Source organism: Saimiri boliviensis, chromosome 21 (genome assembly GCF_048565385.1).
Source record: "Saimiri boliviensis isolate mSaiBol1 chromosome 21, mSaiBol1.pri, whole genome shotgun sequence".
Lineage (NCBI taxonomy): Eukaryota > Metazoa > Chordata > Mammalia > Primates > Cebidae > Saimiri > Saimiri boliviensis.
This window is the reverse complement of record NC_133469.1, coordinates 8,535,357-8,563,216: the sequence shown is the minus strand read 5'-3', so window position 1 is coordinate 8,563,216 and position 27,860 is coordinate 8,535,357. Positions and strand designations below refer to the sequence as shown.

Genomic DNA, 27,860 nt, shown 5'->3' with positions numbered 1-27,860 from the left:
GGCCGGGCGGGCCGGCTGGCTGGGAAGATGGCGGCGGGAGCCCGGGACACTGCCGCCGCCGCCGCCGCCGCCGCGGAGCGAACCCGGGGTTCCCGGGGTGCGCGGTCCAGGGCCGGGGCTGGGCCATGAGCGTTCCGCTCTCGAGTCCCCGAGCCGCGGAGCCCGCCCGCGCCCCTCGGGCCGCCCCGCGTCCCTCGCCATGGCGCGGCTCGCGGACTACTTCGTGCTGGTGGCGTTCGGGCCGCACCCGCGCGGTGAGTGCGGAGGCCAAGCGCTTAGAGCCCGGAGCCGGGGCCTGAGGGTCGAGGGTTGAGCGCTGACGGCCGGGGGCCGGGTCTGAGGGTCGAGGGTCGAGGGCCAGGGCATGAGGGCTGGGCGCTGAGGGCCAGGTCGGGGGGCCGAGGTCTGAGGGCCTGGGGCTGGGCACTGAGGGCCGGGGTCGGGGAGCCGAGGGCTGAGGGCTGAGGGCTGAGGGCTGACGGACGGGGACGGGGACGGGGACGGGGCCGGGGCCGGGGCCCGGGCGGGGGCTGAAAGCCAGGGCCGGCTGGGCAGCCCGCGGGGAGAATGGGCGGCCGCTGGGGGCGGCGTGGCCGCGCGGGCCTGGTGGCGGCCGGGAGAGAAGCCTGGGCCCGGCCTGCTCGGCCTCCGTGGAGTGGGATGGGCTCTCCCCTAGGCTGGCTGCCGGCGTCTGTGGCTCCAGGGGCGCGGACCTTCGGCTCACCAGCCCGCCTCTGACCTGGGTGCTGCGTCTGAAGCCCCCAGCGGTCTTGGCAGGGTGCAAAGAGAGGGTGGAGTTGGGTTTGCTGCATGGAGAAGCGGTGTTTGATCTGAAACTGGGAGGATTTCAGGAGGAAGCATTGGGAGTAGAGAGAAGAGCATTCCTGGCGACTAGCCTACCTGTCCAGGCCCTGCACGCCAAGCCGTGGGTGAGGGATCAGCGTGGTGATCGGTGCCCATGCCCAGGAGGTCTGTGTCTGGGGTCAGCGCCCGTGTCTGAGAGCCCTTCAGCCCAGGGGGTAGGAGAAAACGGAGCCTGACAATGACATCAGCAACAGCCTGGAGACAGCAGCGATGGCGAGTGTGCTTGGTGTGCCAGGCCCCGCACAGCCCTTTGTGTGTATGATCTCACTTCTTCCAGCAGCCCACTGGGGTTGCCCTGCTGTTTCCCCCATCTGTAGAGAAGTCAGGCGCAGATAAGTTGACTGCCTGGTTTGAGCCGGCTCAGAGAAGCTGGGACTTGCACCCAGGCTGTTAGATCCCAGCTGCAGACCGGCAGTGTGTGGGGATAGCTATGTGATCACTGCAGGGGCTAGACCTTGAACTTGGAAGTGAGATTGACCTTCCCTTCACAGTTAACCTCTTTCTTGTCAGTCCGGCTGTCACTGCCTCCACCCAGGACCTGGACTTTTCTCCTCTTCGTGTTTCTTCTGCTGGACATCACCCCCTCGAACACAAACTTCCTGAAGCCTCTTTGCATCTTTTTCGTCTTCAGACCCTCAGTGCCCTCTTACTCAGCATGCACTTCTCTCTGCTAAGGTTTATCCAAGTGTATGTCTTATGGCACTGTCAGTCATGAGCATCTGTTTTTTCCTTTAGAGAGGGAGTTCTGGCTTACAAGGGCCACACAGTCCTCATCCCCCAGTGCGCAGGCTGGCTGTCAGTGTTGTCTTGCCCCACAGAGGGAGCTTGTCTGTACTGAGGCACCTGTGAGGGGCATGGAGGAGGCCATACCACCTGGGGCAGAGGGTTCCTGAGGATCCAGGGAGGCAAGGCTGGCTGAGGGCTGCCTTGGTTTGAGGGGCCTTGGGCTGGGTGTCTGGGCAGGGGCTGCAGGAACAGCTGATGACCCTGATGATCCTGAGGGCAGTGTGGAGAGGGTTTGGGTTGGCAGAGATTGCAGGCAAAGGCCAGGTGGGAGGCATGATGGCAGTGGGGTGAGGAGTTGAAGGTGGGCAGAGAGAAGAGGCAGAGTAGGCTCCCCAACAAATTGGTTGTGATGTGTATGTGCTCATTGCTGGAGCCACATGTAGGGCAGAGACCTCTGTGTGTGTGGCCCTTCGGCAGGACAGGGTAGAAGGGGGGATCCCGAGGTGCCCCCCTGCAAGTGGCAGGAAGGAGTGATAAGGTGTCTACTGCAGTGGGGTTGGGGGGCCATGGAGCCCTCTAACCACTACCTTCTGGGGTTGAGCTGGTCAGCTACTTGCTGGCCTCCCTGCCCCAGGCATCCCTTAGAAGGATTCCTTCATCCCTGTGGAGAACAAGCCTATACATTGGGAGCCCGGTTATGGGCTGAGGGCAGAGCCAGGTGGCAGGGTGGGTGGTGGTGGGGGGCAAGAAGCAGAGGAGCATGGGATAGAGGTCAGTTGTCTCTGCTTTGCCCCTTGATAGCCTTATGATCTCCAGCCAGTCATTTGGCTCTCTGTGCCTCAGTTTCCTCATCTGGGGATAGAGTGAGTCATGCTAACCTTCCAGGCTGCTGTGAGATGCAGTCAATGCACACACGTGAAGCTGTAGCACGCAGGAGGCTCCTAGAAATAATGTCTCACTAATGACTGAGCAGCAGGTGTGTGGACTCTCTAGGCACAGACACAACAGGCACTTCTGAGAAGATAGAGGACCCTTACTGTTTTGTCAGGCTAGGACTCCAAGCGATGATGCAAGGTCTCTTGGGTTGGGGATTGGGAGTGGCGGATAGCTTGTCTTGGCCTGGATCTGGACATCCTGGTCTGGAGCTGCTGGCTGCAGGACCAGAGTGCTGAGGGTCCACAAGTCCTGCCTGAGGCAGCATCCCAGTTGCTGATGGTTACCAGCTGGAAACCTCCCAGGAAGGGTGGGGAGGAGCTGTAAGAAGGTAAATGCCTGCTGGCTGTGACCCTTTTACCTCAGAGAGTGATGGTGGCCGGCACTAGCCCATCTGTAGGCCCCTCACCTGGTGAGTCAAGGATCACCTTCTGTGCCCTAGGGCCGGCATCAGGACTAGACAGACTGCCTCTGCCTGGCTCTTGGCCCAGAAGGGCCCTGATCACAGCATGGCCAGTGCTGAGTTGTCTTTGGGAGCAGGAGATGCACTTGATCAGGCCCTGATTGGCTAGTGGCCCTCCAGCTCCAGTAGCCAGGTGTGCATCTGCCTGGGAGGAGTGGCTGGACCCCTTGCATCTGAGAAAAAGACCTTTTACCCCATGGCCTCGCCTCTCTCATCCTGACTGTGATGAGCTGGCTGCATTCTTGAGCTCCATCTACTGTCTCCACCCACGTTCCTGCCCTCTCTGTGGAGCGGGTTGGGGCTGTTTGGGATGGCCTCAACTGCCTCCCAGCCTCCACCCTGCCAGCCGGGAGAAGTCCAAGGCCTTGGATCAGAGCTTCTCTGGTCTGATGGGCAGGGGAGGTTGGGGATGGTGACTGAGGAAGCTGCAGGGCCCCTGCATGTCCTGCCCCCGTGGCTGGCCCAGGGGAGCCATCTGCATGTTGCGGTTGGGTGGGTGGTGCAGCAGGAAGGTGCTGTCCTTCCTTCTTTTCTTCTCCTTTCCTATAGCTGAGCTCCCCCTAGGCAGCAGAGCTGGCTGGGGCTGGTCATGTACAGTGGGGATCGTGGTGGGAGAACAGAGGAGGCTGCCATCCTTCTTTGCCTCCTCACAGCACACGCTGGCCTGGGCCAGCCCTCCAGGCGTCAGAGCCTGGCACTGGTGATGGGGTGCTGCCAGCAGATGACAGAACTCGAGGTCTGTGTTCGCCGGCCCGCCCTTCAGGCCTGCAGTCTACGTGGTTTGTGTTTGCCCGCCCGCCTACCCTGCAGGCCTGCAGTCTCTGTGGGGCTGGCTGCAGGAGGAAGTGCTTTTTGAGGAGTTTTCAGGATAGGAACCCCAGTGCTGCCCTTGGGTGGCCCCTCAGCCCCACATTCTAAGGGGTAGGGGACGAGGAGACCTTAGTGCCCTGTGCCACACAGCACACTGTTTGGATTCATCCAGTTGCTGAGGGGCGGAGCAGGGAGGGTGCCCTCTCTCCTGTCTAGTCTGAGGTAGAAGCAGCACTCTGGTGGGCAAGAAGCTCAGCTGCTGAAGGTCACTTCTGTGGCCATAGGCTCAAGCGGGTAGGGGAGACATGGCAAAACCCCCACATTCCCCTGGAGGCAGGCCAGTGGCCAAAATGTGGCCTGGCCCCCGACAGCACAGAGCCGAGGTTCAGGCTGGGACCTCAGAGGGTCAGGAGGAGGGCTGCTCACAGCCTGGGGCTGCAGGGCCCTCCATGGTGTGCCCTTCAGGGGCCAGCTGTGTCCTGTCATTCCTGGGGCTCCAGAAGGTGCCCTGTACTTATGACTGAGGAACCTGTTTGTTTGTGAGGTATGAGTGTATTGGGTGTGGGGAGGATGGTCGTAGAGCCAACTGTACATGTTCTACAAGCCCTAATTAGCCTGTGGTCCATCCCAGCCAAGCCAACAGGTGCACTAGCAGTCACTGGGGTGTGGTGGAGCGAGGGAAGTCCTAGGGTCCTTGTAGGCTCCGGGCTGGGTCAGAGCTTCGAAGGGGAGGAGTAGTGTTGCTCTGTGGGCTGAGACCTGAAGGGCCAGTCCAGGGCCGTCATGGCACAGAGGAGCTCAGGGAGAAATGCCTGCATGGTTGGTCTGGCCTACTTGGGCTGCTGGGCCAGCCCAGGGAGAGTGGAGCTGAGGGCTGGCTCTTTGGAGGGTGAAGCCCTGCAGAGGACTTTAGGCTAAGTGAGAGTTGGTGCGTCACAAGATGAATGGGGTGGAGAGGGTCAAGGTAGACCGTGACTGGCCACCCTCCCCGTTCTCCTGGGGAAGGCTGTCTTTCCTGCCTGGCCTGGGGTAGGCTGCAGTGCAGGGACTGCTGTCCCTGTTCACAAACCCCTCTTCCTTCTTTCGTCCGCTGCCTCGTGGCAAGAACTGGGTAAGCCCTGGGTGCCAGCCAGGGCTGGGCCCAGATGGTGGTTTGGGGCCGAGCACAAGGAGGCCTTTGGGGGAGTGGGCGGGGTGGGGGAGGAGTCGCAGTGGCGTGGAGCCTGTGCCTGCGTGAGCTGTGTTTGGGGGTGTGGAGGTAGGTGTGGCACCCGCAAACACCTGGGCCCCCACCCTGTCTGCCGCTTGTTCTTTGCAGGGTGTTAGTGGTGGGAGGGGGAGGGGAGCAGGAAGCTGAGGTTTTGTGAGTCAGAATTGGCCCCTCACCGCCCCACCATCTCCCACTTAGCAGCAGCCTGCCCACTGCTGACTTCCTTGGCTCTTGTCTCCGTGACCCTGGAGGGCATGTGGTCTCCCTGTCTGTTGGGGACCCATGGGGTGTGTGCCGTTGGGCTGCTGGGGTTGCTCATCTGTTCCCTGGAGGACAAGGCATGCTGGATGTGGGACTTTGGGTTCCTGGGGCTCAGGGTAAGGGTCCACTAGGGGTTCTGTATCAAGGATGACCCCACCTTGCCTATCTGGCTCCGCTGCTTCCACCAGGTGGGCGGCTGTCTTGAAGCCCATCCAAGCAGAGGATGAGTGCGTGCCCCGGGGACCTGTGGGTTATGTGGAGGCAAAGGCAAGGAGGCTTTGGTCCTTCCTGCTGCACCTCTTCCATCCTCCGCAAGCCCTGGGAGGCCTGCGGGGCCACCCTGCAGCAGGAGCTGCACCCTGAGTGTCCCACTGTGGTCCCCACCAGGCTTCCTGGTTTGGCTCTCTAGGTTGTTTACCCCACCAGTGTGGACTGGGCCTGGAAACAGTGTCCTGGGTGTGGTAGTGGGAGGAGCAGAGTAGAAGGAGCTTCGGGGGTTCTGGGGCTTCAAGGAGAGGAGGAATCTCTTGGGGAGACCTATGCCTCTTGCCTCTCCCTCCCCTGAGAGCCCTCCTGGCCCAGGGGAGCTTAGGCTGTGCTCAGCACCCATCTTATGGCTTTTGTACAGGGAGATTTGGGGACAGGGAGCACACCTGGGTGTAGCCACCCTCACACTCTCCTCTGAGAGCTGCTGGATCCCAGCGCTTAGGAGGCATCTGGGCACTCTTTAGTGGCCATCCTGGATCAGTTCTCCATCCTTCCCGTCCAGCTGTTGCCCCTCTGAGTCGTACTGGCTGTGGGGATGGTGTTCTAACAGGCACCTGCCAAATCCCGTCTTCTGGACCTGTACTAGGAACCTGTCTGTCTCCGAGGCAGCCAAGATAGGGAAGAGTTTGAGGCTGTAGGTGCAGGGAGTGTCCCCTAGCCTTGTGGGACTGAGGCTTCTTGAACCCCACACAGACAGCAGGTGTGAGTACTCCACACCCCTAGCTTGGCCCAGGGCTGACAGGTGACAGGGAGCTCTGGAGAATGCCTACTGTTGGGGGGCTGAGAGCCTAAGTGGAGGGCTGGCTGTGGCAGCAGATGCCGGGGGTGTGTGTGTGTGTGTGTGTGGAATAGTCTAGAATTGTTGACCTTCGATGGAGGGGTGCTGTGCTGTGTGAAACTGGGATGGTCAGGCTGAAGGTCTCTGGGGTGGGATTGGGGAATGGGGGTGATAATGGCAAGGGCTTCTCTACTCTCAGGTGGCCTTGGGGTCTGCAGCTGCCCAGCAGCTTCTCCATGCAGACCTATTTTTAGGGAACTGAGGCTGGTCTGTTGCCAAATGAGGGCCTGGTGGGTGGGAATGTTTCCACCCTGGGATCCTCAAGCCTCCTGGTGGGTGGGTAGGGGGCGGGGCAGGTGCTCTGACCACCTGTTCTTTCTTGTCCTCAGGGAGTGGGGAAGGCCAGGGCCAGATTCTGCAGCGCTTCCCGGAGAAGGACTGGGAGGACAACCCATTCCCTCAGGGCATTGAGTTGGTGAGTGGGGGATGTGCTGAGATGGTGCTGGCAGGTGGGGAGGGCAGGTGGGCACAACCTTGCACCTGGCCCCCGCTGGGCTAGGGGCGAGACAGCAGAGCTGCTCTCAGCAGGTGTGGCTGGCTTGGCCGGCAGGCTCCTGGGTGCACGGTGACGTGTGTCACTGTGCCATGTTGTCACTCGCTCGTGATGGTTGGGACCGTTCCCCCATCTCTGGTCCTTGTCTCAGATGGGTAAGTCAGAGGCTGTTACTCCTTTCACCCGGAGAGACTGAGGCCCAGGAGGCCAGGTGTCACCAGGGTCACCAAGCAAGGAGCTGCCTGTGTGTGTTAGAGCTTCCAGGCCTGATGGTTCAGTTGCTAGGGCAGATGGGCTGGTTCCTGCTGCAGGTGTAGGGAGAGGAGCTGACTGCTGAGCCCTTTCTGCAGTTTTGCCAGCCCAGTGGGTGGCAGCTGTGTCCTGAGAGGAATCCACCGACCTTCTTTGTTGCTGTCCTCACCGACATCAACTCTGAGCGCCACTACTGCGCCTGCTTGACCTTCTGGGAGCCGGTGGAGCCTTCACAGGTCAGCTTGGGGGCTCCGGGTACAGCACAAGTGAAGCTGTGCCCTTGGGCCATGGCCAACCTCCCCACCCCTATCTCCACCTGACCCCCAGCAGGAAATTACACATTCGGAGGATGCCACAGAGAGGGAGGAAGAGGAGGATGAGGGAAGCCAGACGCAGCTGTTGCCCACAGCACCTGCCCCATCTGCCCAGCTGTTTGCACCCAAGACGCTGGTACTGGTGTCGAGACTTGACCACTCGGAGGTGTTCAGGGTGAGGCAGGCAGCTGGGGCGGTGAGGCAGGACGTAGGTGCTTCTGTCGGCTGTCCCACCACTTCCTGCTCTGATCATTGCAGAACAGCCTCGGCCTCATTTATGCCATTCACGTGGAGGGCCTGAATGTGTGCCTGGAGAACGTGATTGGGAACCTGCTGACGTGCACTGTGCCCCTGGCTGGAGGCTCACAGGTGGGTCTTGGGGGCAGCTGGTGTCTGCACAGCCACAGGCTCTCCTGCTGGGGCCCTGGTAGGCATTCGGAGTCCAGCCAGAGCCACACACAGCTGGAGGCCTTGGTTGCTCTTTCTCGCGTCCTCGTGCTGCCATTGCTCCTGACAGTCCTGACCTGCTCACCTGGCCCTCGCACCTGTGCTTTGGGCCTGCATTCTTCAGCCTCTGTCCGCTCCTTTGTGGGTGTGTGCCTGTCTCTGGATGTTGCTGTCAGCGTGTTTGTCTGCTCCCTGCTCTGTGCCTGCGTGTGCTGGGGTGTCTAACCGTGTCTCTCTGCATATCTGTCCTGTGCAGCTGGACTCTGTTGAGGAAGGAGCGGTATGGATTCTTTGTTTTTTCCATCCACCTAGGCCCCATACCTGCCCCCAGTCAGAGGCAGCCAATCCTGTCTTGAGTTTTCTCTGCAGCTACTTGGGCCAACAGAGGCAGGGCATGGCATTTCCCTCTAGCCACGTTGCCCATCCCAGCCAGTCCCACCTTGGGTCTGTCAGTCAACCAGGGTCTGTCTGGGGCCACAGAGCTCTGGGCTGACTAGATCTGGTCAAGCTACTGAGCCCTGATTCTTCTCTTTCTGCAGAGGACGATATCTTTGGGGGCTGGTGACCGGCAGGTCATCCAGACTCCACTGGCCGACTCGCTGCCTGTCAGCCGCTGCAGTGTGGCCCTGCTCTTCCGCCAGCTGGGTGAGCCTGTCTGTCCCACCCCTGCACAGCTACCCCTCCGGGACTGGTTGTCAGGAGTATAAGTTCTCACCTCTGTCTGGGTGGGGGCCCAGGGTCTTCTCTAAGCTTCTTCTTTTCCTTTAGGCATCACCAACGTGCTGTCTTTGTTCTGTGCCGCCCTCACGGAGCACAAGGTTCTCTTCCTGTCCCGAAGCTACCAGCGGCTTGCTGATGCCTGCAGGGGCCTCCTGGCACTGCTGTTTCCTCTCAGATACAGGTGACCCCTGCCCAGCCCTCCCAGACCCTCCTTCTGGCCCCTTTGCCCAGCCACATCCCTGGGCTCATTGCGTCCTCTGGGGCCTGCACAGCTTCACCTATGTGCCCATCCTGCCGGCCCAGCTGCTGGAGGTCCTCAGCACACCCACGCCCTTCATCATCGGGGTCAACGCGGCCTTCCAGGCAGAGACCCAGGAGCTGGTAAGGGCTGTGGTTTGTGTCCACCTCACGGCCCAGGCCTTCGGGTCCCTGACTGCCGGCTTCTTTGGCTCACAGCTGGATGTGATTGTTGCTGATCTGGATGGAGGGACGGTGTCCATCCCTGAGTGCGTGCACATTCCACCCTTGCCAGAGCCACTGCAGAGTCAGACGCACAATGTTCTCAGCATGGTGAGGGGGCATCACAGGGAAGTGGGAGCCTTGGGGGCCTTTGGGGTGTGGCTGCCTGGCATCATGGGGAGTCCAGAGCTGGGGCCAGTGTGTAGCTGTCTGCTTCATTCTGTGCTGGCAGGTCCTGGACCCGGAGCTGGAGTTGGCTGACCTTGCCTTCCCTCCACCCACGACGTCCACCTCCTCCCTGAAGATGCAGGTGAGGGTTGTTGCTACTCCCACATGGGGACCCCAGGCTCTCAGGCTGTCTCACTTAGGTCTGCTGCCACTGACACACAAGGCCCCACCCCCAGGCTGGCCCTGGCTCCTGTAGCACAAACAGGAATGATCTTGGGAATAAAGCAGCTGCCAGCAGTTAGGTATGGTGGTCCTGAAATGGTGCAGGCGAGGCAGCAGAGACCCATCAAGGGGCTAGGACTTGGCATCTGGTCACAGCAACCCCTGAGGGCCCTGAGCAGGAGCACTTCATCCACACAGTTTCAGAGGAGCTGGTGGCTGTGTGTTAGTGCAGAATGGTGGGAGGGGTAGAAGGACGGGAGCCAGGGAGCCTGGGGAGGCCTCACTCCAGCTTGGAGTCGGGTGGGGAGAAGCCCCTTGGGGGCTGGGGATGGGGGTTGGCAGGGCTGGCTCTCACCTGCACTCAGCTCTCCTCCCAGGACAAGGAGCTTCGTGCCGTCTTCCTGCGGCTCTTTGCTCAGCTGCTGCAGGGCTATCGCTGGTGCCTGCACGTTGTGCGCATCCACCCGGAGCCTGTCATTCGCTTCCATAAGGTGGGCTGACTGGTGGCTGGGGGTGGGTTGGGAGATAAATGCATGGTGGAGACCCCTGAGGGACCGATTTCCCTGTGTCCCCAGGCAGCCTTCCTGGGCCAGCGTGGGCTGGTGGAGGACGATTTCCTGATGAAGGTCCTGGAGGGCATGGCCTTTGCTGGCTTTGTGTCAGAGCGTGGGGTCCCGTACCGCCCCACGGACCTGTTTGATGAGGTGCACTCCTACCCTGCCCTCCCAGTTTCCTGCCCTGCCTGGCCTTCCTGACCATGGCTTACCTACCCTCCTGCCTGTTCACTAGCTGGTGGCCCATGAGGTGGCACGGATTCGGGCGGATGAGAACTACCCCCAGCGTGTCCTGCGTCACGTCCAGGAACTGGCAGAGCAGCTCTACAAGAACGTACGAGGGTGGCAGGACGGGAGGGCGTCATACCACCTTGACCCCTGGACCTCTGCCCCATACCTGCCATCTCCCCGCAGGAGAACCCATACCCAGCTGTGGCCATGCACAAGGTACAGAGGCCCGGCGAGAGCAGCCACCTACGACGGGTGCCCCGGCCCTTCCCCCGGCTGGATGAGGGCACTGTGCAGTGGATCGTGGACCAGGCTGCAGCCAAGATGCAGGGTGCACCCCCAGCCGTGAAGGCTGAGAAGAGGACCACAGTGCCCTCAGGGCCCCCCATGAGTGCGTCATGAGGAGGGAGGGGAAGGCAGGCCCCAAGTGTGGCTCAGGATGGGCATGGGGTCAGGGGTCGGAGTTGAGTGTGTTCTGTCCCTGCAGCTGCCATTCTGGAGCGGGGCAGCGGGTTGCATGTCAACAGCGCCCGGCGGCTGGAGGTCGTGCGCAATTGCATCTCCTACGTGTTTGAGGGGAAGATGCTTGAGGCCAAGAAGGTGAGGGCTGTGCAGGCTCAGCCGGGCCAGAGCAGCAGGATTCAGAGGAGTCCTAGGCCGCACCGTGCCCGTGTGGGTTGTGACCCTGCCCCAGGGCCTCCTCTGCCTACTGGACAGCTAGAGGTGACGGGGCTGGCCGAGGGTAGGTGGGTGCCAGGTCTCCTCTCGTTGATCTCAGTGAGTGGTGGGTCAGGCCTTCCTGGGAGGCCCAGCCAGGAAGCTAAACTTCCATTTTTAGAAATTGGAAGACCCTTAAGGTTTCACTGTTATTACTATGTTTCCTCTGCGGTTTCCCCCTTAGACCGGGTAGGCCCACGCACGTCCCGTTCCTCATAGTTTAAGGAAAATGGAGCTTGCTCCCTGCTGTTTCGCCCTGTGGTGCTCACTTAACACCTCTGGTGTCTTTCTTGATGGCCAGTTGGAATCTCTTGTTTTTCATGGTTGTGTGGCATCCCTTTGGGACTGCTAGTTTGGTGATGGACGATGTAGCAATAGAACAAACTCCAGGCTCTTCTGGCCGAGCCTGTGTCAGGTGAGTCTCTGAGCCACTGGCCAGCCAGGCAGCTCTGAGTCTGTGAGCACAGGGGCCTGGGCCTCAAGGCCTCCCTTGGGAGTGCACTCCCTGCTGGCTCGCAGGTACAGTGTCTGTGTCCTCATGCCTGGCTTGGTGAATTGAACTTGTGGAGTTGCTGAGCCCACTGGAGGTTTTAGTCTTTATTGGTCAGAAAAGCCCCAGAGTCTGGGACATCCTACCTGAAAGGTGTTTGGGTCTCCTGGACACCTGCTGCCCTCCCTGTCTGAGCCCCAAGTAGGTCTTCTCTGTGCCCTCGGCCCATGTCCCTTTTCCCCACCCCCAGCTGCTCCCAGCCGTGTTGAGGGCCCTAAAGGGGCGAGCTGCCCGCCGCTGCCTCGCCCAGGAGCTACACCTGCATGTGCAACAGAACCGCGCAGTTCTGGACCACCAGCAGTTTGACTTTGTCGTCCGTATGATGAACTGCTGCCTGCAGGTGAGGCTGGGCCTCCCATCCTGCCACTGACATGGCACGTGAGCAGGGACAGGTGGGGAGACCTGGTCTGCGGGTGAGAGTGGAGAGGGGGTGCCAGAGATTCCTGGGCCAGTGGGCAGGGGTCCTTGGTCTGCAGGGAACACGGTGGAGAAAATCATTGTTTGGGCAAGTGCCAGAGCCTGGGGTCTCCTGATGTTGAGCTTCCGAGGCCAGCCCTGTGGAGCTGGAGCCAAGGGTGTCAGGTGCTGGTCTGTGGTGGCTGTGGGGGTGGTGGAGGTGTAGGGGGAGGTGAATGCTGCCTGGGAAGGGAGAGGTCCTGAAGGGCCCTTGCTCTGCCTGCAGGACTGCACTTCTCTGGACGAGCATGGCATCGCAGCTGCTCTGCTGCCTCTGGTCACAGCCTTCTGCCGGGTGAGTGCTGCTATGCTCCAGGTCTCCTTTCCAGCCACCTCCTGGCTGCATCCAGCTGACCTTCTGTCCTGGCTTCTGCAGAAGCTGAGCCCGGGAGTGACGCAGTTTGCATACAGCTGTGTGCAGGAGCACGTGGTATGGAGCACGCCACAGTTCTGGGAGGCCATGTTCTACGGGGACGTGCAGACTCATATCCGGGCCCTATACCTGGAGCCCACTGAGGACCGGGCCCCCACCCAGGTGTGCAGAGACTTCCTGGGCTGGGGGCTGGGAGCAGCATGGCCCTGGCTCATGCATGTGGTGCTGTGGCAGGAGGTTGGGGAGACACCTTCCCAGGAGGACGAGCGCTCTGCCCTAGACGTGGCTTCTGAGCAGCGGCGCCTGTGGCCAACCCTGAGCCGTGAGAAACAGCAGGAGCTAGTGCAGAAGGAGGAGAGTACGGTGTTCAGTCAAGCCATCCACTATGCCAACCGTATGAGCTACCTCCTGCTGCCCCTGGACAGCAGCAAGAGCCGCCTGCTTCGGGAACGCGCCGGGCTGGGCGACCTGGAGAGTGCCAGCAACAGCCTGGTCACCAACAGGTGAGGCAGGGACTGGGGTTTGGGCCTGGTGCAGGCGGGGCCGGGGTGGCTGGGGCCCGTGGCCATCTTCTCTTCCCTGGCCCAGCATGGCTGGCAGTGTGGCTGAGAGTTACGACACGGAGAGCGGCTTTGAAGACGCAGAGACCTGCGATGTAGCTGGGGCTGTGGTCCGGTTCATCAACCGCTTTGTGGACAAAGTCTGCACAGAGAGTGGGGTCACCAGCGACCACCTCAAGGGGCTGCATGTCATGGTGCCAGGTACGGGGGTCTGGGCTGGCAATGCCCCCTCGGATGTGTGGGGCTGGGCCCAGAGTGTGAGAACTGCCTTCCCCCAGACATTGTCCAGATGCACATTGAGACCCTGGAGGCCGTGCAGCGGGAGAGCCGGAGGCTGCCACCCATCCAGAAGGTTCGTGGGGGCTGGTGGGGCTGTGGGTGTCCGAGGCTGGGGCTGTGTCTTGAGCTCTTGTTCTTGTTTTCGAGCAGCCCAAGCTGCTTCGGCCACGCCTGCTGCCCGGTGAGGAGTGTGTGCTGGACGGCCTGCGTGTCTACCTGCTGCCGGATGGGCGTGAGGAGGGTGCTGGGGGCAGTGCAGGGGGGCCAGCACTGCTCCCAGCTGAGGGCGCCGTCTTCCTCACCACGTACCGAGTCATCTTCACGGGGATGCCCACGGACCCCCTGGGTGAGCCTGCAGACCGTTCTGGCCCTGTCGTCCCCTCCCGCCATGGTCTGTGGGATGGGTGGGCTTTCCCTGCATATCCCTCCCTCTTCTCAGGGGTTCTGGGTCCCTGTGGGAAATGGGCCTTTGTCTGCTCCTTCCCCACCCACTTGGGAACCCCCCCATAACTGTGGTACCCTGTGATTCTGGGACCCCCCACTGACGTCTTCTATGTTTCTGACTGCCTGGCCTGTCCTAAGTCGGGGAGCAGGTGGTGGTCCGCTCCTTCCCTGTGGCTGCTCTGACCAAGGAGAAGCGTATCAGCGTCCAGACCCCTGTGGACCAGCTCCTGCAGGATGGGCTGCAGCTGCGCTCCTGCACATTCCAGGTGGGGCGTGGTTCACAGGTGGGGTCCTCACCCCACACAGCCTGCTGAGCCCCTGGTCTGTCTTGTGTGAACTGGTCTGTCTTGTATGAACATTTTTAAGCTGGTTTCCACCAGTGGCCCTGTTACGCCTGGGTGTTGGGGCCCTCACTGTGGCTCTTGAGTTGGTGTCCACTATTTGTTTAATGTGCAGTCTTTGGGTCCTTGTTACTTCCTTGGGGTGCTGACCCTCAAGTCCATGTTTTGGGTGTGCTTTGCAAGTCCAGACCTCACCTCACAGCCACTGAGATTTAGAGCTTACACAAATGTGTGCCTTTGAGTGACATGGGCACAGGCCTTTACCTGTGACTTCCTTCTTTCTGTGTCGTGCCTGAGGGGAAGGGGAGCCTGGTACCGTCAGAGTTGGGGGAGCGGCTGAGGGTCCACCCAGACCCCTGAGGGCTTATTTTTCTGGCGAAGCTGCTGAAAATGGCCTTTGATGAGGAGGTGGGGTCTGACAGTGCCGAGCTCTTCCGAAAGCAGCTGCATAAGCTGCGGTACCCGCCAGACGTCAGGGCCACCTTCGCGTTCACCCTGGGCTCTGCCCACACACCTGGCCGGCCACCGCGAGTCACCAAGGACAAGGGCCCTTCCCTCAGGTATGGATCTGGGTCCCACGGCCAGGGCAGCTGGCCCTCAGCCATGTGCCCGCTCTAGCTTCCTAGGCCACTGTGCCCCTCTTTGTCCCTCTTTCTCTCACCTTTCCTGACTCTGCGTGCCCCAGAACCTTGTCGCGGAACCTGGTCAAGAATGCCAAGAAGACCATTGGGCGGCAGCATGTCACTCGCAAGAAGTACACCCCCCCCAGCTGGGAGCACCGGGGCCAGCCACCCCCTGAGGACCAGGAGGACGAGATCTCAGGTGGAGGGATGGGGGCGGAGTCCTGGGTGGTTTCTGGATGCTGACACTCACCAGGGAGCATCAGGGCAAGTGAAGTGGCCTCTGAATGATGACCCGTGTGTCTGGCCTGCGCAGTGTCAGAGGAGCTGGAGCCCAGCACGCTGACCCCGTCCTCAGCCCTGAAGCCCTCTGACCGCATGACCATGAGCAGCCTGGTGGAAAGGGCTTGCTGCCGTGACTACCAGCGCCTTGGCCTGGGCACTCTGAGCAGCAGCCTGAGCCGGGCCAAGTCTGAGCCTTTCCGCATTTCTCCTGTGAACCGCATGTACGCCATCTGCCGCAGGTGAGGGCCAGATGGGGGTGGCCGGGGTGGTGGGCAGATGCCTGCAGGTCTTCCCTGCCTGCTGTGGGCCTGGGTCACGGCTCCTGGTCATGTAAGGAATGTGGAGGGGGCGAGGGCAGAGGGACGGCCCACAGGGCTAGGGGTTGGTGGGGCCGTGGCTGAGCTGGAAGTGCCTTTCACTGGGAGCCACGGGCTGGTTCCTCTTGTGCTGCTTGTGGTTTGAGCTTAGAGGTGGGTGGGGTCGCCAGCCACCTTCACGATTCTGCCTCCCCGCAGCTACCCGGGGTTGCTGATCGTGCCCCAGAGTGTCCAGGATAATGCCCTGCAGCGCGTGTCTCGCTGCTACCGCCAGAACCGCTTCCCTGTGGTCTGCTGGCGCAGCGGGCGGTCCAAGGCAGTGCTGCTGCGCTCTGGGGGCCTGCACGGCAAAGGTGTCGTCGGCCTCTTCAAGGCCCAGAATGCACCTTCTCCAGGTACCTCCGCTCCCGTGTCCTGCTGTGTGCCTGCCCTGCACCATCCCACCCACCCCTGCCTCAGCTCCTTGTCCTCCCTTAGGCCAGTCCCAGGCGGACTCCAGTAGCCTAGAGCAGGAGAAGTACCTGCAGGCTGTGGTCAGCTCCATGCCCCGCTACGCGGATGCGTCGGGACGCAACACGCTTAGCGGCTTCTCTTCAGCCCACATGGGCAGTCACGGTGAGAGTGCTTGTGGACAGACGGGGCACTTTGGGGGGCTGTAGTGGCATTTATGGTATGGCAGGCAGGCCCAGGGAGGGGCAGCAACGTTGCTGGTCATGGATATTTGGGTGTGGGATGAGGTTGCCCTCTGGGTGCCATAGGGCAGAGGTGGGAACCCACCCAGACCAGGTGTGTCCCCTGACACCCTGCCTGCCCTGACGTCCTGCCCTCTCTGACTGCCCTGCTTTCCACCTCTTCGTCTGCGGCAGCTTCCTGCAGGGGCTTCCGGGTGCTGCCTCTACACGGCTCTGTCTTATTGTTTCCCACAGCCTGGAAACATCCCAGATGCTCCTCTGTCCTATTCCCTCCAGTGTCACTGTTTCCCCTCATCCCCCAACTCTGCCCTTGCCACATCCCCCCATCCAGACTGTCTTTGGAGCCTCTGGACTGGCTCTGCCCGCTGCTTGGCCTCTGTTATTGTGTGTCCTGGTTCCTTGGGCCTTGCCCGAGCTGGCCTTGCTGTCTCTGTCCCCACCACCACGCACACTTCATGGGTGCCCTGCACACACTGAGGTAGACTGACCCAAGGACGGGGTGGCAGGTATGTCCCACACTTACTCCTCTGTCCAGAGCAACTGTTCTCTGGCTCAGAAGTGGCTTTGGTTTTCCAGATGTCACATTATATGGTTATGTTTCACAGTAACCATGTCTTTTGACCTTCCCACCCCTGCCAGAAACCCTGAGTGGTGCTTGCAGTTGGCGCCCCGCACCATGCCTGTGCCTCCCACGGAGTCCCTTTTGCATCTCCGACCATCCCCAGTGCCAGTGGGTGCTGACTCCCAGCGTCTTCCTCAGTGGCCAGCAACGCTCAGGGGCTTAGCTTCCTTCAGCTGTAGCTGTGGGTGCTAGTCCTGGCTCTGACCTCTTTACAAGGACACACTGGGCCCTGATTGGCATCCTAAGCAGGCGGGTGTCCTGTCCACACTGTGAGCTGGGTGCCTGCTGTGTGGCAGCTGTCAAGAGGATGCAGGGAGTGTTGGGCTGGCATTGTGCTTGCCCCATAGTGACCACTTGGTGGACGAGGGGATGTTGCCTTACACCTCTCTCAGTCTTACCCTCGGGCTCTGCAGAAGCAGGTGAGCCTAGGGCAGGGCCAGGCACCCAGAGATCCACTGCGGACCCCAGACATCTCCCAGCCCCTTGGGCTGCCACTTCCTCACGTGGCCTTCCTGTGCCTTCGGGCAGCATTGTCTGGACTGTAAGTCTCAGCCTGGGACTCAGATTAACCTGTGTCCTGGACTGAGCTACTCTCTGTCCTTTTGGACTGGGCTCAGGCTCTGAGCCCACCCTCTCCCCTCTTCGGGAAGCCTCTAGGCCGATTCTTCTTCAGGCCATACCTCTTGGGTGCCTCCTGTTGCTGTGCCTGGAGAGGCCTCTGCATGCCTGTGTGTTGAGAGTTGAGCTGTGCTCATCACAAGTCCTGGCCCCCTGAGTGGAGGACAAAGGCCAGGGTATAGAGGAAGGACTCAGAGTTGCTCTGAGCCGTCTCGAATGGGGAGAGAGGAGGTGTTCAGAAGAGAGCCCGGGACCCTGGGCCCCCTGCCGTACAGTCCTGCTGACATGGAGTGCTGTGGCCTGCCCTGCCCTGGCAGAGAGGCACACAACAGGATGCTTCTTCCCACTCTTCTGAGACTGGGACTTGGGGTTGATGCCTGCTGTCTGCAGGCTCCCCAGGGGGCTTGGTGGGACCCTCTGGCCTTTAGACACCCACATGCTGGGCACACTGAGGCTTGGGGTTAGACCTGAGCCTTCTCTCTGCTGTGCCCCCAGTTCCCAGCCCCAGAGCCAGGGTCACCACGCTGTCCAACCCCATGGCGGCCTCGGCCTCCAGACGGACCGCACCCCGAGGTACCGTACCGAGCCTGTGCAGACCCACTCCCCCTTACTTGGTGCTGGCGGCCTCTAGTGTGCACTGAGTTATCGTGGGCACTAACGTCTCCCTCCACACCTGACACTAACCACCCCTTTCCCCAGCCCCAGTCCTTAACCACCTCGACACACGAGTCCTGCCCTAGAAACTAACACTGGCTGACACCCCATGTCTCAGCATCTGTGTGTTCCAGTCCTCCTCTCGCACAGCCCTGCTGGGAGCTCAGCCCCCTTCCTGGAGGCCGGGCCCAGCCAGGAGGCCTCCCTGGAGGCCAGACCCAGGGCCCAGGTAAGTGGTGCCCTGGCCCCACTCAGGTGCTTACCTGGCCTCTCCTCTACAGGTAAGTGGGGCAGTGTCCGGACCAGTGGGCGCAGCAGTGGGCTTGGCGCCGATGTGGGCTCCCGGCTAGCTGGCAGAGATGCGCTGGCCCCACCCCAGGTCAACGGGGGTCCCCCCGACCCAGGCTTCCTACGGCCGCAGCGAGCAGCCCTCTACATCCTTGGGGACAAAGCCCAGCTCAAGGTGACTGGGGTGAGGGGCAGGGGAGTGGGCTGGGCAGGGGGCTCGGGGCCTGGATGTGTCTCACGGTGCTTGGCTGGGCTCCTTTTAGGGTGTGCGGCCAGACCCCCTGCAGCAGTGGGAGCTGGTGCCCATTGAGGTGTTCGAGGCGCGGCAGGTGAAAGCTAGCTTCAAGAAGCTGCTGAAGGCATGTGTCCCAGGCTGCCCTGCTGTTGAGCCCAACCCAGTCTCCTTCCTGCGCTCGCTGGAGGACTCAGAGTGGCTGATACAGGTCTCTGCACTGCCTCTGTCCCTCTGCCCACCTTAGTGCTGGGCCCACGGCTTGGCTAGAGCCAAGTGGATGGGTCTGGGTTTGCTTGTCTGACATTGTGGAGCACTGGAAGGAGGACAGCCACTTCCCGCCCAGGCTCTGGTGCCTGGAAGGCAGCTGGGAGGCCGGGCCTGGCAGGAGGCTGGGGCCAGCTGACAGAGCGGCCAGAGCCTGGGCATGGTTGTCTTGGGACAGCCTGCTGGGCCCAGGTGGGCTGATGACCACATGTGGGATGTGGCTTGTGGTTCTGGGCCTCTGCTGCATTCTCTTGGGGGTGGGCACTGAGAGGACGCTGGCTCAGTAAACACTGGAGGGCTTGAAGATGGGGCCACCGGGCATCTTGAGGGATAGGGTCCTCCCTCAGTCCTAGAGGGCTTGGAGTGGGTGGGCGTGGCCAGCACGCCTAGAGCAAGCTGTGTCTGTCCAGTGCTTTGCCCACAGGCAGAGCTCAGAGGGCTGTGGACAGGGCCTGCCTCCCCAGTGCCTGCGGACATGTGGGTCTCTGGCCTGGTCAGGGATGGGGCAGGAGGGCAGTGCATCCCAGAGGTGCTGAGGGCCACCTTTCCCTGCAGATTCACAAGCTGCTGCAGGTGTCGGTGCTGGTGGTGGAGCTCTTGGATTCAGGCTCCTCTGTGCTGGTGGGCCTGGAGGACGGCTGGGACATCACCACCCAGGTGTGTGGCACATGGGGCTGGGGAGGGCCAGGCTCCCGGGCTCCTCGCTGACCCCCTGGCATTGCTGGCAGGTGGTGTCCTTGGTGCAGCTGCTCTCAGACCCCTTCTACCGCACACTGGAGGGCTTCCGCCTGCTGGTGGAGAAGGAGTGGCTGTCCTTTGGTCATCGCTTCAGCCACCGTGGAGCCCACACCCTGGCTGGGCAGAGCAGCGGCTTCACACCCGTCTTCCTGCAGTTCCTAGACTGTGTACACCAGGTGGGCAGGCTGCTGTGTGGGTGGGCCGGGGCTGTGCACCCTGACTCCTGACCCCTGACCCACATGGTGTGCAGGTCCACCTGCAGTTCCCCATGGAGTTTGAGTTCAGCCAGTTCTACCTCAAGTTCCTCGGCTACCACCACGTGTCCCGCCGTTTCCGGACCTTCCTGCTCGACTCTGACTATGAGCGCATTGAGCTGGGTATGTGGGGAGTCGGGGCTGGGGCAGCCGCAGGGTCAGGAGGGACCCAGGCTCATGCTGCCACTGTGCAGGGCTGCTGTACGAGGAGAAGGGGGAACGCAGGGGTCAGCTGCCGTGCAGGTCTGTGTGGGAGTATGTGGATCGGCTGAGCAAGAGGACACCTGTGTTCTACAATTACATGTATGCACCTGAGGACACAGAGGTAAGCTGGGGCCTTGGGAGGGTAGGCAGCTCCTGCCTGACCGAGGTCCTCAACGGCAGGCCCATCCCCAGGTCCTGCGACCCTACAGCAACGTGTCCAACCTGAAGGTGTGGGACTTCTACACTGAGGAGACGCTGGCCGAGGGCCCTCCCTATGACTGGGAACTGGCCCAGGGGCCCCCTGAACCCCCGGAGGAAGAACGGTCTGATGGAGGCGCTCCCCAGAGCAGGCGCCGTGTGGTGTGGCCCTGCTACGACAGCTGCCCCCGAACCCAGCCTGATGCCATCTCACGCCTGCTAGAGGTGCGTGTGGTTCCAGGGCAGGGTCTGGCCTGGCACCCCCTCCTCTTTCTCAGACACCAGGGTTCTGCATGTGTGCGAGTTTGTGCACTTGAACATGTGTGTAAGTCTGGTCACCCCTGGCAGTTGGCGTGGCCCTCCCGTCTCCCCACCATATGAACTGCCTACTGGCCTGGGGTGGCTGTGGCTCCCCAGTTCCCTGCCCCACTCAGTGTTTCCAGACAGTGACAAGAGGGCGGTCATCAGAGACCCCCAAGTCTCAGTGCACAGCCTCCACTCCAAGCATGTGTGTTTCCCCTGAGCTGGCTTTGAGCAGCTCAGGCAACTCTCAAGGAGTCAGTCCTTAGAGATGACAGTGTTTTACCCCTCTGCTGAGGTGAGTGGGTCACCTGAGGCGATGCCCCAACTCCCTAATGTGAGCAACCCTGGGCTCTTGCCCTGGAAGCTTGGGGTTGACATTTAGACCTCTCTTACCCCTCATTTTGCCATCCTTGGTGGGCCTGGACTGAACAGGGCAGAGACGCCTGGGAGGGGAAAAAGGAGCCTGTGATTGGCTGGTGGTTGGGTTGGTGTGTAGGGGATGGGGCAGTGTCCTGGCATGGTGCTGCCTTTCTGGGCAATTCAGCAGCCAGAGTCTCCGTAGGGGCTGAGCAGCAGAGGGGTGTTGGCTTCAGACCTAGGCTATGGGAGGACTTGCACTCAGCTCCCTGCTGTTGGCTGTGTGGTCTTAGAAGTTATGTAAGCATCTCAGAGCTTCTGTTTCCTCGTGCAGAAAGTGGAAATGCTGATTCCTGCCTTACAAGGAGGTGGTGAGGTTTACATGAGTCATTTAGTTCAGTGACCTAGCATTAGGGCACTGAATTTGGGGGCGCATGGGAGTCATGGTTTGTGATAAAGGTGACCCACAAGCACAGAGAGCAGTCCCTTTTTCTCTCTAGCTGTGCTCATTGTCTTAAAGTTGGCACAGTCTGATTGATGCTAACAGAGTCACTCAGCTTTGTCATGACCAGCATCATCAGCTTGGTCTGTTGTTTTTATACTTTTTTTTTTTTTGAGTTGGAGTCTCGCTCTGTAGCCCAGGCTAGAGTGCAGTGGCGCGATCTTGACTCACTGCAACCTCCGCCTCCTGGGTCCTGGTTCAAGCAGTTCTCCTACCTCAAGCCTCCCAAGTTGCTGGGATTATAGGCACAAGCCACCATGCCCAGCTAATTTTTGTATTTTTTAGTAGAGATGGGGTTTCACCATGTTGGCCAGTCTGGTCTTGAACTTCTGACCTTGTGATCCACCTGCCTCGGCCTCCCAGGCACAGTGGCTCACACCTGTACAATCTCGGCAGTTTGGGAGACTGAGGTGGGCGGATCATGAAGTCAAGTGATCAAGACCAGCCTGGCCAATATGGTGAAACCCCATCTCTACTAAAAATACAAAAAATCAGGCCAGGTGCAGTGGCTTACACCTGTAATCCCAGCAATTTGGGAGGCCAAGACAGGTGGATCACAGGAGGTCAGGAGTTTAAGACCAGCCTGATCAACATGGTAAAAACCCGTCTCTACTAAAAATACAAAAAATTAGCCAGGTGTGGTGTCAGGCACCTGTAATCCCAGCTACTCCGGAGCCTGAGGCAGGAGAATCACTTGAACCCGGGAGGTGGGGTGCTGGGATTACAGGTGTGAGCCACCTCGCCTGGCCTACTTTCGTTTTTGTTTTTGTTTTTGAGACAAAGTCTGACTCTGTTGCTCAAGCTGGAGTGCAGTGGTACAGTTTTAGCTCACTGCAACCTTCGCCTCCCAGGTTCAAGTGATTCTCCTGCCTTAGCCTCCTGAGTAGCTGGTATTACAGGCACCTGCCACCACACCAAGCTAATTATTATTATTATTATTTTTTGAGAAAGTCTCGGCTCACTGCAGCCTCCACCTCCTGGGTTCAAGTGATTCTCCAGCCTCAGGCTTCCGAGTAGCTGAGATTACAGGCACATGCCATCATGCCTGGCTAATTTTTGTATTTTTAGTAGAGATGGGGTTTCATCATATTGATCAGGCTGGTCTAGTACTCCTGACCTCAGGTGATCCGCCCACCTCAGCCTCACAAAGTGCTGGAATTACAGGTGTGAACTACCATGCCCAGCCCTTCCTTTTAAAAAAAAATAATAGTAAGTGTCTTTAGTGTTCTGAGTTGAGCTATACCTCTTCATGTTGTATTTCAGTGGTTGCCAGGAGCTAGTCATCATCTGTCTTGAAATTTTGTTACACCAGAAGAGCCTTAACAGCGTAATTCCATTCACCCCTTTCCTGTCCCTCTGTCACTGTCACACATTTTACTTTTATGTATGACATAAACACCCAGCATGATGATGATGATGATGTTTTTGAAGATGAAGTCTTCCTCTGTCGCCCAGGCTGGAGTGTGTGGCACGATCTTTGCTTACTGCAACCTCCACCTCCTGAGTTCAAGCAATTCTCCTGTCTCAGCCTCCCAAGTAGCTAGGATTACAGGCACCCAGCACTACTCCTGGCTAATTTTTGTATTTTTAATAGAGACGGGATTTCACTATGGTCTCGAACTCCTGACCTCAGGTGATCCACCCGCCTCAGCCTCCCAAAGTGCTGGAATTACAGGTGAGCCACTGCGCCTGGCCCTATTTTTGTTTTAAATAGTCAGCTTTGTTTTACGGAAATTAAGAAACAAGGCTATTTTTGCCATTTTTAACATTCTTTATTCTTTCAGTATAATCTGGTTTGGTTATCATTTCTCTTCAGCCTGAAGAATTTTTAACATTTCTTGTAATGCAGATCTGCAAGTCACAAATTCCCTCAGCTTTTGTTTATCTGAAAACATCTTTGTGCCTTTTTCTTTTTTCTTTTTTCTTTTTTTTTTTTTGAGATGGAGTTTCACTCGTTACCCAGGCTGGAGTGCAATGGCGCGATCTCGGCTCACCGCAACCTTCGCCTCCTGGGTTCAGGCAATTCTCCTGCCTCAGCCTCCTGAGTAGCTGGGATTACAGGCACGTGCCACCATGCCCAACTAATTTTTTGTATTTTTAGTAGAGACGGGGTTTCACCGTGTTGACCAGGATGGTCTCGATCTCTTGACCTCGTGATCCACCCGCCTCGGCCTCCCAAAGTGCTGGGATTACAGGCTTGAGCCATCGTGCCCAGCTCAAAGGCATTTTCTCTGGTTATACAATTCTAGCTTGACAGCTTCTATTTTTTTTTTTTTTTTTTTCACATTCAGCAGTTAAACTGATGTCACTTTAAAAGATATCACTAGGCCAGGCACGGTGGCTCAAGCCTGTAATCCCAGCTCTTGGGGAGGCCGAGGCAGATGGATCACAAGGCGAGCAGTTCGCAACCAGCCTGGCCAACATGGCGAAACCCTGTTTCTACTAAAAATATAAAAATTAGCTGGGCGTGGTGGTTCATGCCTAATCCCAGCTACTCAGGAAGCCGAGGCAGGAGAATCGCTTCAACCCGAGAGGCAGAGGTTGGAGTGAGCAGAGATCTCGCCATGGCACTCCAGCCTGGGCCACGGAGGGAGACTCTGCCTCAACAAGAAAAAAAGATCATGACTTTGTTTTCTGGCTTGTATTGTTTCTGCTTAGAAGTTTGTGTTTATTTTCATCCTTAGAAAGTGTGTATAATGGTGCCCTTTTATTCTCTGCCTTCAAATTTTTGTCTTCGTTTTTGGCTTCAGCAGTTTGACCATAATGTGGTGCTCGTTTTCATCCTCCTTGGGGCTCTTTAAACTTCTAGATCTGTGAGATGATCATTGTCAGATTTAATACATTTTAGGCCATTGCATCTGCACAGTCTCTCCCTTTCCTCCTGGCACTTTATTTTCCCATAGGTTGCTGAGGTTCTGTTTCTTTTTCCTTAGTCCTTTTTATCTTTGCAGTTCATTCTGGATGATTTCTGTTGTCCTGTCTTCAAGTGTACTGCTATTTTTTGTTTTTAATATACTCAAGCCCATCAAATGATTTTTTTTTTTTTTAAATTTCTTGGGACACGGTCTTGCTATGTTGCCCAGGCTGTAGTGCAGTGGCACAATCATGGCTCACTGTAGCATGGACCTCCCAGGCTCAAGCAATTTTTTTTTTTTTTTGGAGAGACAGGGTCTCCCTATGTTGGCCAGGCAGGTCTCAAACTCCTAGGCTCAAGCTCTCCTCTCACTTTGGCCTCCCAAAGTGCTGGGATTACAGACGTGAGCCGCCACCGCACCTGGTTCCATCTAATGAATTTAATGCTTTTTATTCTTGCAGAGATTTCCCATCTGATCAATCATTATGTCTTGTCTTTTCTTTTAAATCTGGAAATATATTTACAATTTGAGTATATATATGAATATATATGTAAAAAGATGGGGTCTTGTCATGTTGCCCAAGCTGTTCTCAAACTCCTGGGCTGAAGTGATTCTACCTTCTCAGCTTCCCAAAGTGCTGGGATTACACTGACGTGTACACTGGCGTGAGCCACCATGCCTGGCCTCAGCTCATAGCTTCTTGTTAGCTGCTCTCTGCCAGGCCTTGTGATATCTTGCTTTGCACATGGCAGCTTAATTTGGCCAAAGACTCAAGGAGGTCTCTGTCTAGATTTCTAGAGCCCCTGTGCTGTGGTGCTCCCTCCCTCTTGTGGGTGCCATGCAGACCCACCTGCACTTGTGCCCCTGGACGTCCATCTCTGCCTCCTCTCCTCAGCTCAGCAAGCTTCTGTGTGTTGCTCTGGCCCTGCCTCCCTGCACTTTGGCTGGGCAGAAAATGGGGGTAACCATGGGGCCCACCAAATGTGGTCCCATGTCTTTGGCTCCTGTCTCAAGCTGCCCTGTTTGCCCAACATCCGAAACAACTGCCTCCTCTTGCCCAGTTTCATCACTGCATATGGAGGGAGGCTTTTCAGTCTGATTCTCTGTCAGGGCTGGAAGTGGCTGTGCGCCTCATGTTTCTCTTTGGAAGTCAGCTGTCAGTTTTGTTGTTGCTCTTTCAAAGAGACCATGTCTTTTTTCTTCTGGCTGGTTTTGGGACTTTTCTCTTTGTTTTTCAGTCCCATTTTGGGGTGTGTTTTTAACTTACCATGTTGCAGTTTGTAGTGCTTCTTGATTTATGTTGTTTGATGCCTCTGGTTAGTTTGGGAAATTTTTCAACAGTTTTCTGTGAATATTCATTTTGCCTCTTCCGTCCCTCCCTCTTGCCACCTCCTCCTGTGGCCCAGTTACACATATGTTAGGCCTTTTCATTGTATCTCTTTGCTGTATTTCCCATCCTTTTGTCTTTTCATGCTCTAGTCTGGGTATTTCCATTTGAATAAAATTTTCACTAATTCTCCCCCAAGGAGCTGCAGAGGCTGGAGACAGAGTTGGGCCGACCCACTGAGCGCTGGAAGGACACCTGGGACCGGGTGAAGGCTGCGCAGCGCCTCGAAGGCCGGCCAGATGGACGTGTGAGTGAGGGCGAGTGTGGGTGGCCAAGGTGGGCAAGTGGCTGGAGAAATTGGAGTCTGCCCAGCCCTGATGCAAGTCCCATCCTCCTGTTTGCAGGGCACCCCTAGCTCCCTCCTAGTGTCCACGGCACCCCACCACCGCCGCTCGCTGGGTGTGTACCTGCAGGAGGGGCCTGTGGGCTCCACCCTGAGCCTCAGCCTGGACAGCGACCAGAGTAGTGGCTCAACCGCATCTGGCTCCCGCCAGGCTGCCCGCCGCAGCACCAGCACCCTGTACAGCCAGTTCCAGACGGCTGAGAGTGAGAACAGGTACGAGGGCACCTCCCACTGCCGCACAGACACCTCTGAGCTGGTGTTCTGAGAGATTGTAGGTGCTTTTGAGGAGCTTCAGTCATTTTTGTTTTGAGATGGAGTTTTGCTCTTGTTGCCCAGGCTGGAGTGCAATGGTGCGATCTCAGCTCACTGCAACCTCCGCCTCCTGGGTTTAAATGATTCTCCTGCCTCAGCCTCCCGAGTAGCTGGGATTACAGGTGCCTATCACCACGCCTGGCTAATTTTTGTATTTTTAGTAGAGACAGGGTTTCACCATGTTGGTCAGGCTGGTCTCAAACTCCTGATCTCCTAATCTGCCCACCTCAGCCTCCCAAAGAGCTGGGATTACAGGTGTGAGCCACCATGCCTGGCCGCTTTGTCATTTCTTAGGGTGGAAGGATTTGTTGGGAAGGCCCCAATGGTGGCCTAAGTATACGCCACCATTGGGAGGGGTTTGGGGTGTAGGACCGGTGGCCACAGCCGACCACAGCCTACATTGGCTGAGAGGAGCAGAGAGGGGGTGGTTGTGCAACACCCGTGAATCTGGAGCCTGGAGCCTGGAGCCTGGCTGGATTCATCCGCCAGAGAGCTGCTGCTGTGGCTGCTTCCGCAGACCTGCCTGCCGGGCACCCCTCTCCTCGTGAGGGTGCCTACCCTGCTTGGGGGGTGGTGAGGCTGTTTTCCCAAGACCCTGAGGCTGTGGTGTGGGGATACTCCCTGGAGTCTGGAGGGGTATGAGGCACCCTTTACCATCTGCTCTCTGGGCATAGTGTTTCTGAGTTTGCAGCCCCAAGGCTTCTTTGTGGCCCCCCCAGCCAGTGTTCTGACCTTAGTTCAGTTCTGGGGACAGGGACTCTCGTCTTACCCCCTGGGCTGGGACAGCAGGTAGGGACAACTGCTGGGGTCTGGGCTTGGCTGGGCTGTGACAGCCAGCCTTGCTCTGGTTCTGCTGCAAATGCAGGTCCTATGAGGGAACACTGTACAAGAAGGGGGCCTTCATGAAGCCCTGGAAGGCCCGCTGGTTCGTGTTGGACAAGACCAAGCACCAGGTGAGGGATTAGGTGGTCGGGGGGGACCCACAGGGGAAGGGGCTACCCTGACTCTCTGGCCTCCTCCAGCTGCGCTACTATGACCACCGAGTGGACACAGACTGCAAGGGTATCATCGACCTGGCGGAGGTGGAGGCTGTGGCACCTGGCACGCCCACCATGGGTGCCCCTAAGACCGTGGACGAGAAGGCCTTCTTTGACGTGAGTCTTGGCTGGGGCTTGGGAGAGGGAAGGGAGGGGCTCTGTGGTGTGGGACTGTGGAGTCAGTAACCCACCCTTCTCCAGGTGAAGACCACGCGTCGCGTTTACAACTTCTGTGCCCAGGATGTGCCCTCAGCCCAGCAGTGGGTGGACCGGATCCAGAGCTGCCTGTCAGACGCCTGAGCCTCCCAGCCCTGCCCGGCTGCTCTGCTTCCAGTCGTTATAGACCACTAGGGGTGGGCAGGGCCGCCCCGGCCATGTTTACAGCCCCGGCCCTCGACAGTATTGAGGCCCCGAGCCCCCAGCACTTGCGTGTACAGCCCCTGTCCCTGCCCTGCCCCGCCCCACCTGGCCGGCCCTAACTTATTTTGGCATCACAGCTGAGCACCGTGCCGGGAGGTGGCCAAGGTACAGCCCGAAATGGGCCTGTAAATAGTCCAGCCCCGTCAGCGTGTGCTGGTCCAGCCAGCCGGCTGCAGGCGAGTTGTTTCTAGAACCAGAGTCTATATAAAGAGAGAACTAACGCCACGCTCATGTGTCTGCCTCACCCATGCCCTGGCTGCCTGTTTTCAGCCTGTCCAGAGGGTCCCATCTGCCCCTACCCAGGCCCACTAAGTGGAAGTGTTGGCATCGTTCTTCTAAGCCTTTCCTGGTGCCTGGGTCCTCCCAGCTCAGCCTGCATGGCCCTGGGTGTGGCTTTGCTCTGGAA

The 27,860-nt window shown here is 58.7% G+C and overlaps 1 protein-coding gene across 4 annotated transcripts; it reads left to right on the top strand.

Annotated features, from left to right (window-relative positions):
* On the top strand, positions 1-27,679 carry SBF1 (SET binding factor 1). 4 transcript variants are annotated; one of them, XM_039463283.2, is made up of 41 exons: positions 1-254; positions 6,702-6,787; positions 7,216-7,353; positions 7,448-7,606; positions 7,690-7,800; positions 8,418-8,523; positions 8,647-8,779; positions 8,871-8,979; positions 9,055-9,168; positions 9,290-9,367; positions 9,825-9,938; positions 10,023-10,151; positions 10,237-10,335; positions 10,416-10,620; positions 10,717-10,829; positions 11,687-11,836; positions 12,179-12,247; positions 12,329-12,487; positions 12,560-12,828; positions 12,914-13,086; positions 13,164-13,237; positions 13,315-13,510; positions 13,747-13,874; positions 14,331-14,509; positions 14,635-14,771; positions 14,886-15,093; positions 15,370-15,566; positions 15,649-15,786; positions 17,599-17,676; positions 18,039-18,220; positions 18,309-18,488; positions 19,100-19,201; positions 19,273-19,458; positions 19,533-19,659; positions 19,731-19,861; positions 19,933-20,163; positions 25,482-25,589; positions 25,687-25,898; positions 26,863-26,950; positions 27,020-27,151; positions 27,236-27,679. In XM_039463283.2, the coding sequence occupies exons 1-41, from the start codon at positions 200-202 to the stop codon at positions 27,332-27,334; spliced, it is 5,682 nt and encodes a 1,893-aa protein (XP_039319217.1). In that variant the 5' UTR covers positions 1-199; the 3' UTR covers positions 27,335-27,679. The 4 variants fall into 4 exon arrangements, with proteins under 4 accessions (XP_039319217.1, XP_074247421.1, XP_074247423.1 ...); XM_074391320.1 differs by having other exon boundaries at positions 7,445-7,606; XM_074391322.1 differs by lacking the exon at positions 17,599-17,676.
* The last annotated feature ends 181 nt before the right edge of the window (positions 27,680-27,860 follow it).

Excerpts from the sequence above, each read along its gene's own strand:
- SBF1 (XM_074391320.1), top strand. The coding sequence starts at position 200 with ATGGCGCGGCTCGCGGACTACTTCGTGCTGGTGGCGTTCGGGCCGCAC. Across the intron at positions 19,459-19,532 it reads TCCTAGACTGTGTACACCAG|GTCCACCTGCAGTTCCCCAT; the intron begins GTGGGCAGGCTG and ends CATGGTGTGCAG. Across the intron at positions 25,899-26,862 it reads ACGGCTGAGAGTGAGAACAG|GTCCTATGAGGGAACACTGT; the intron begins GTACGAGGGCAC and ends CTGCAAATGCAG.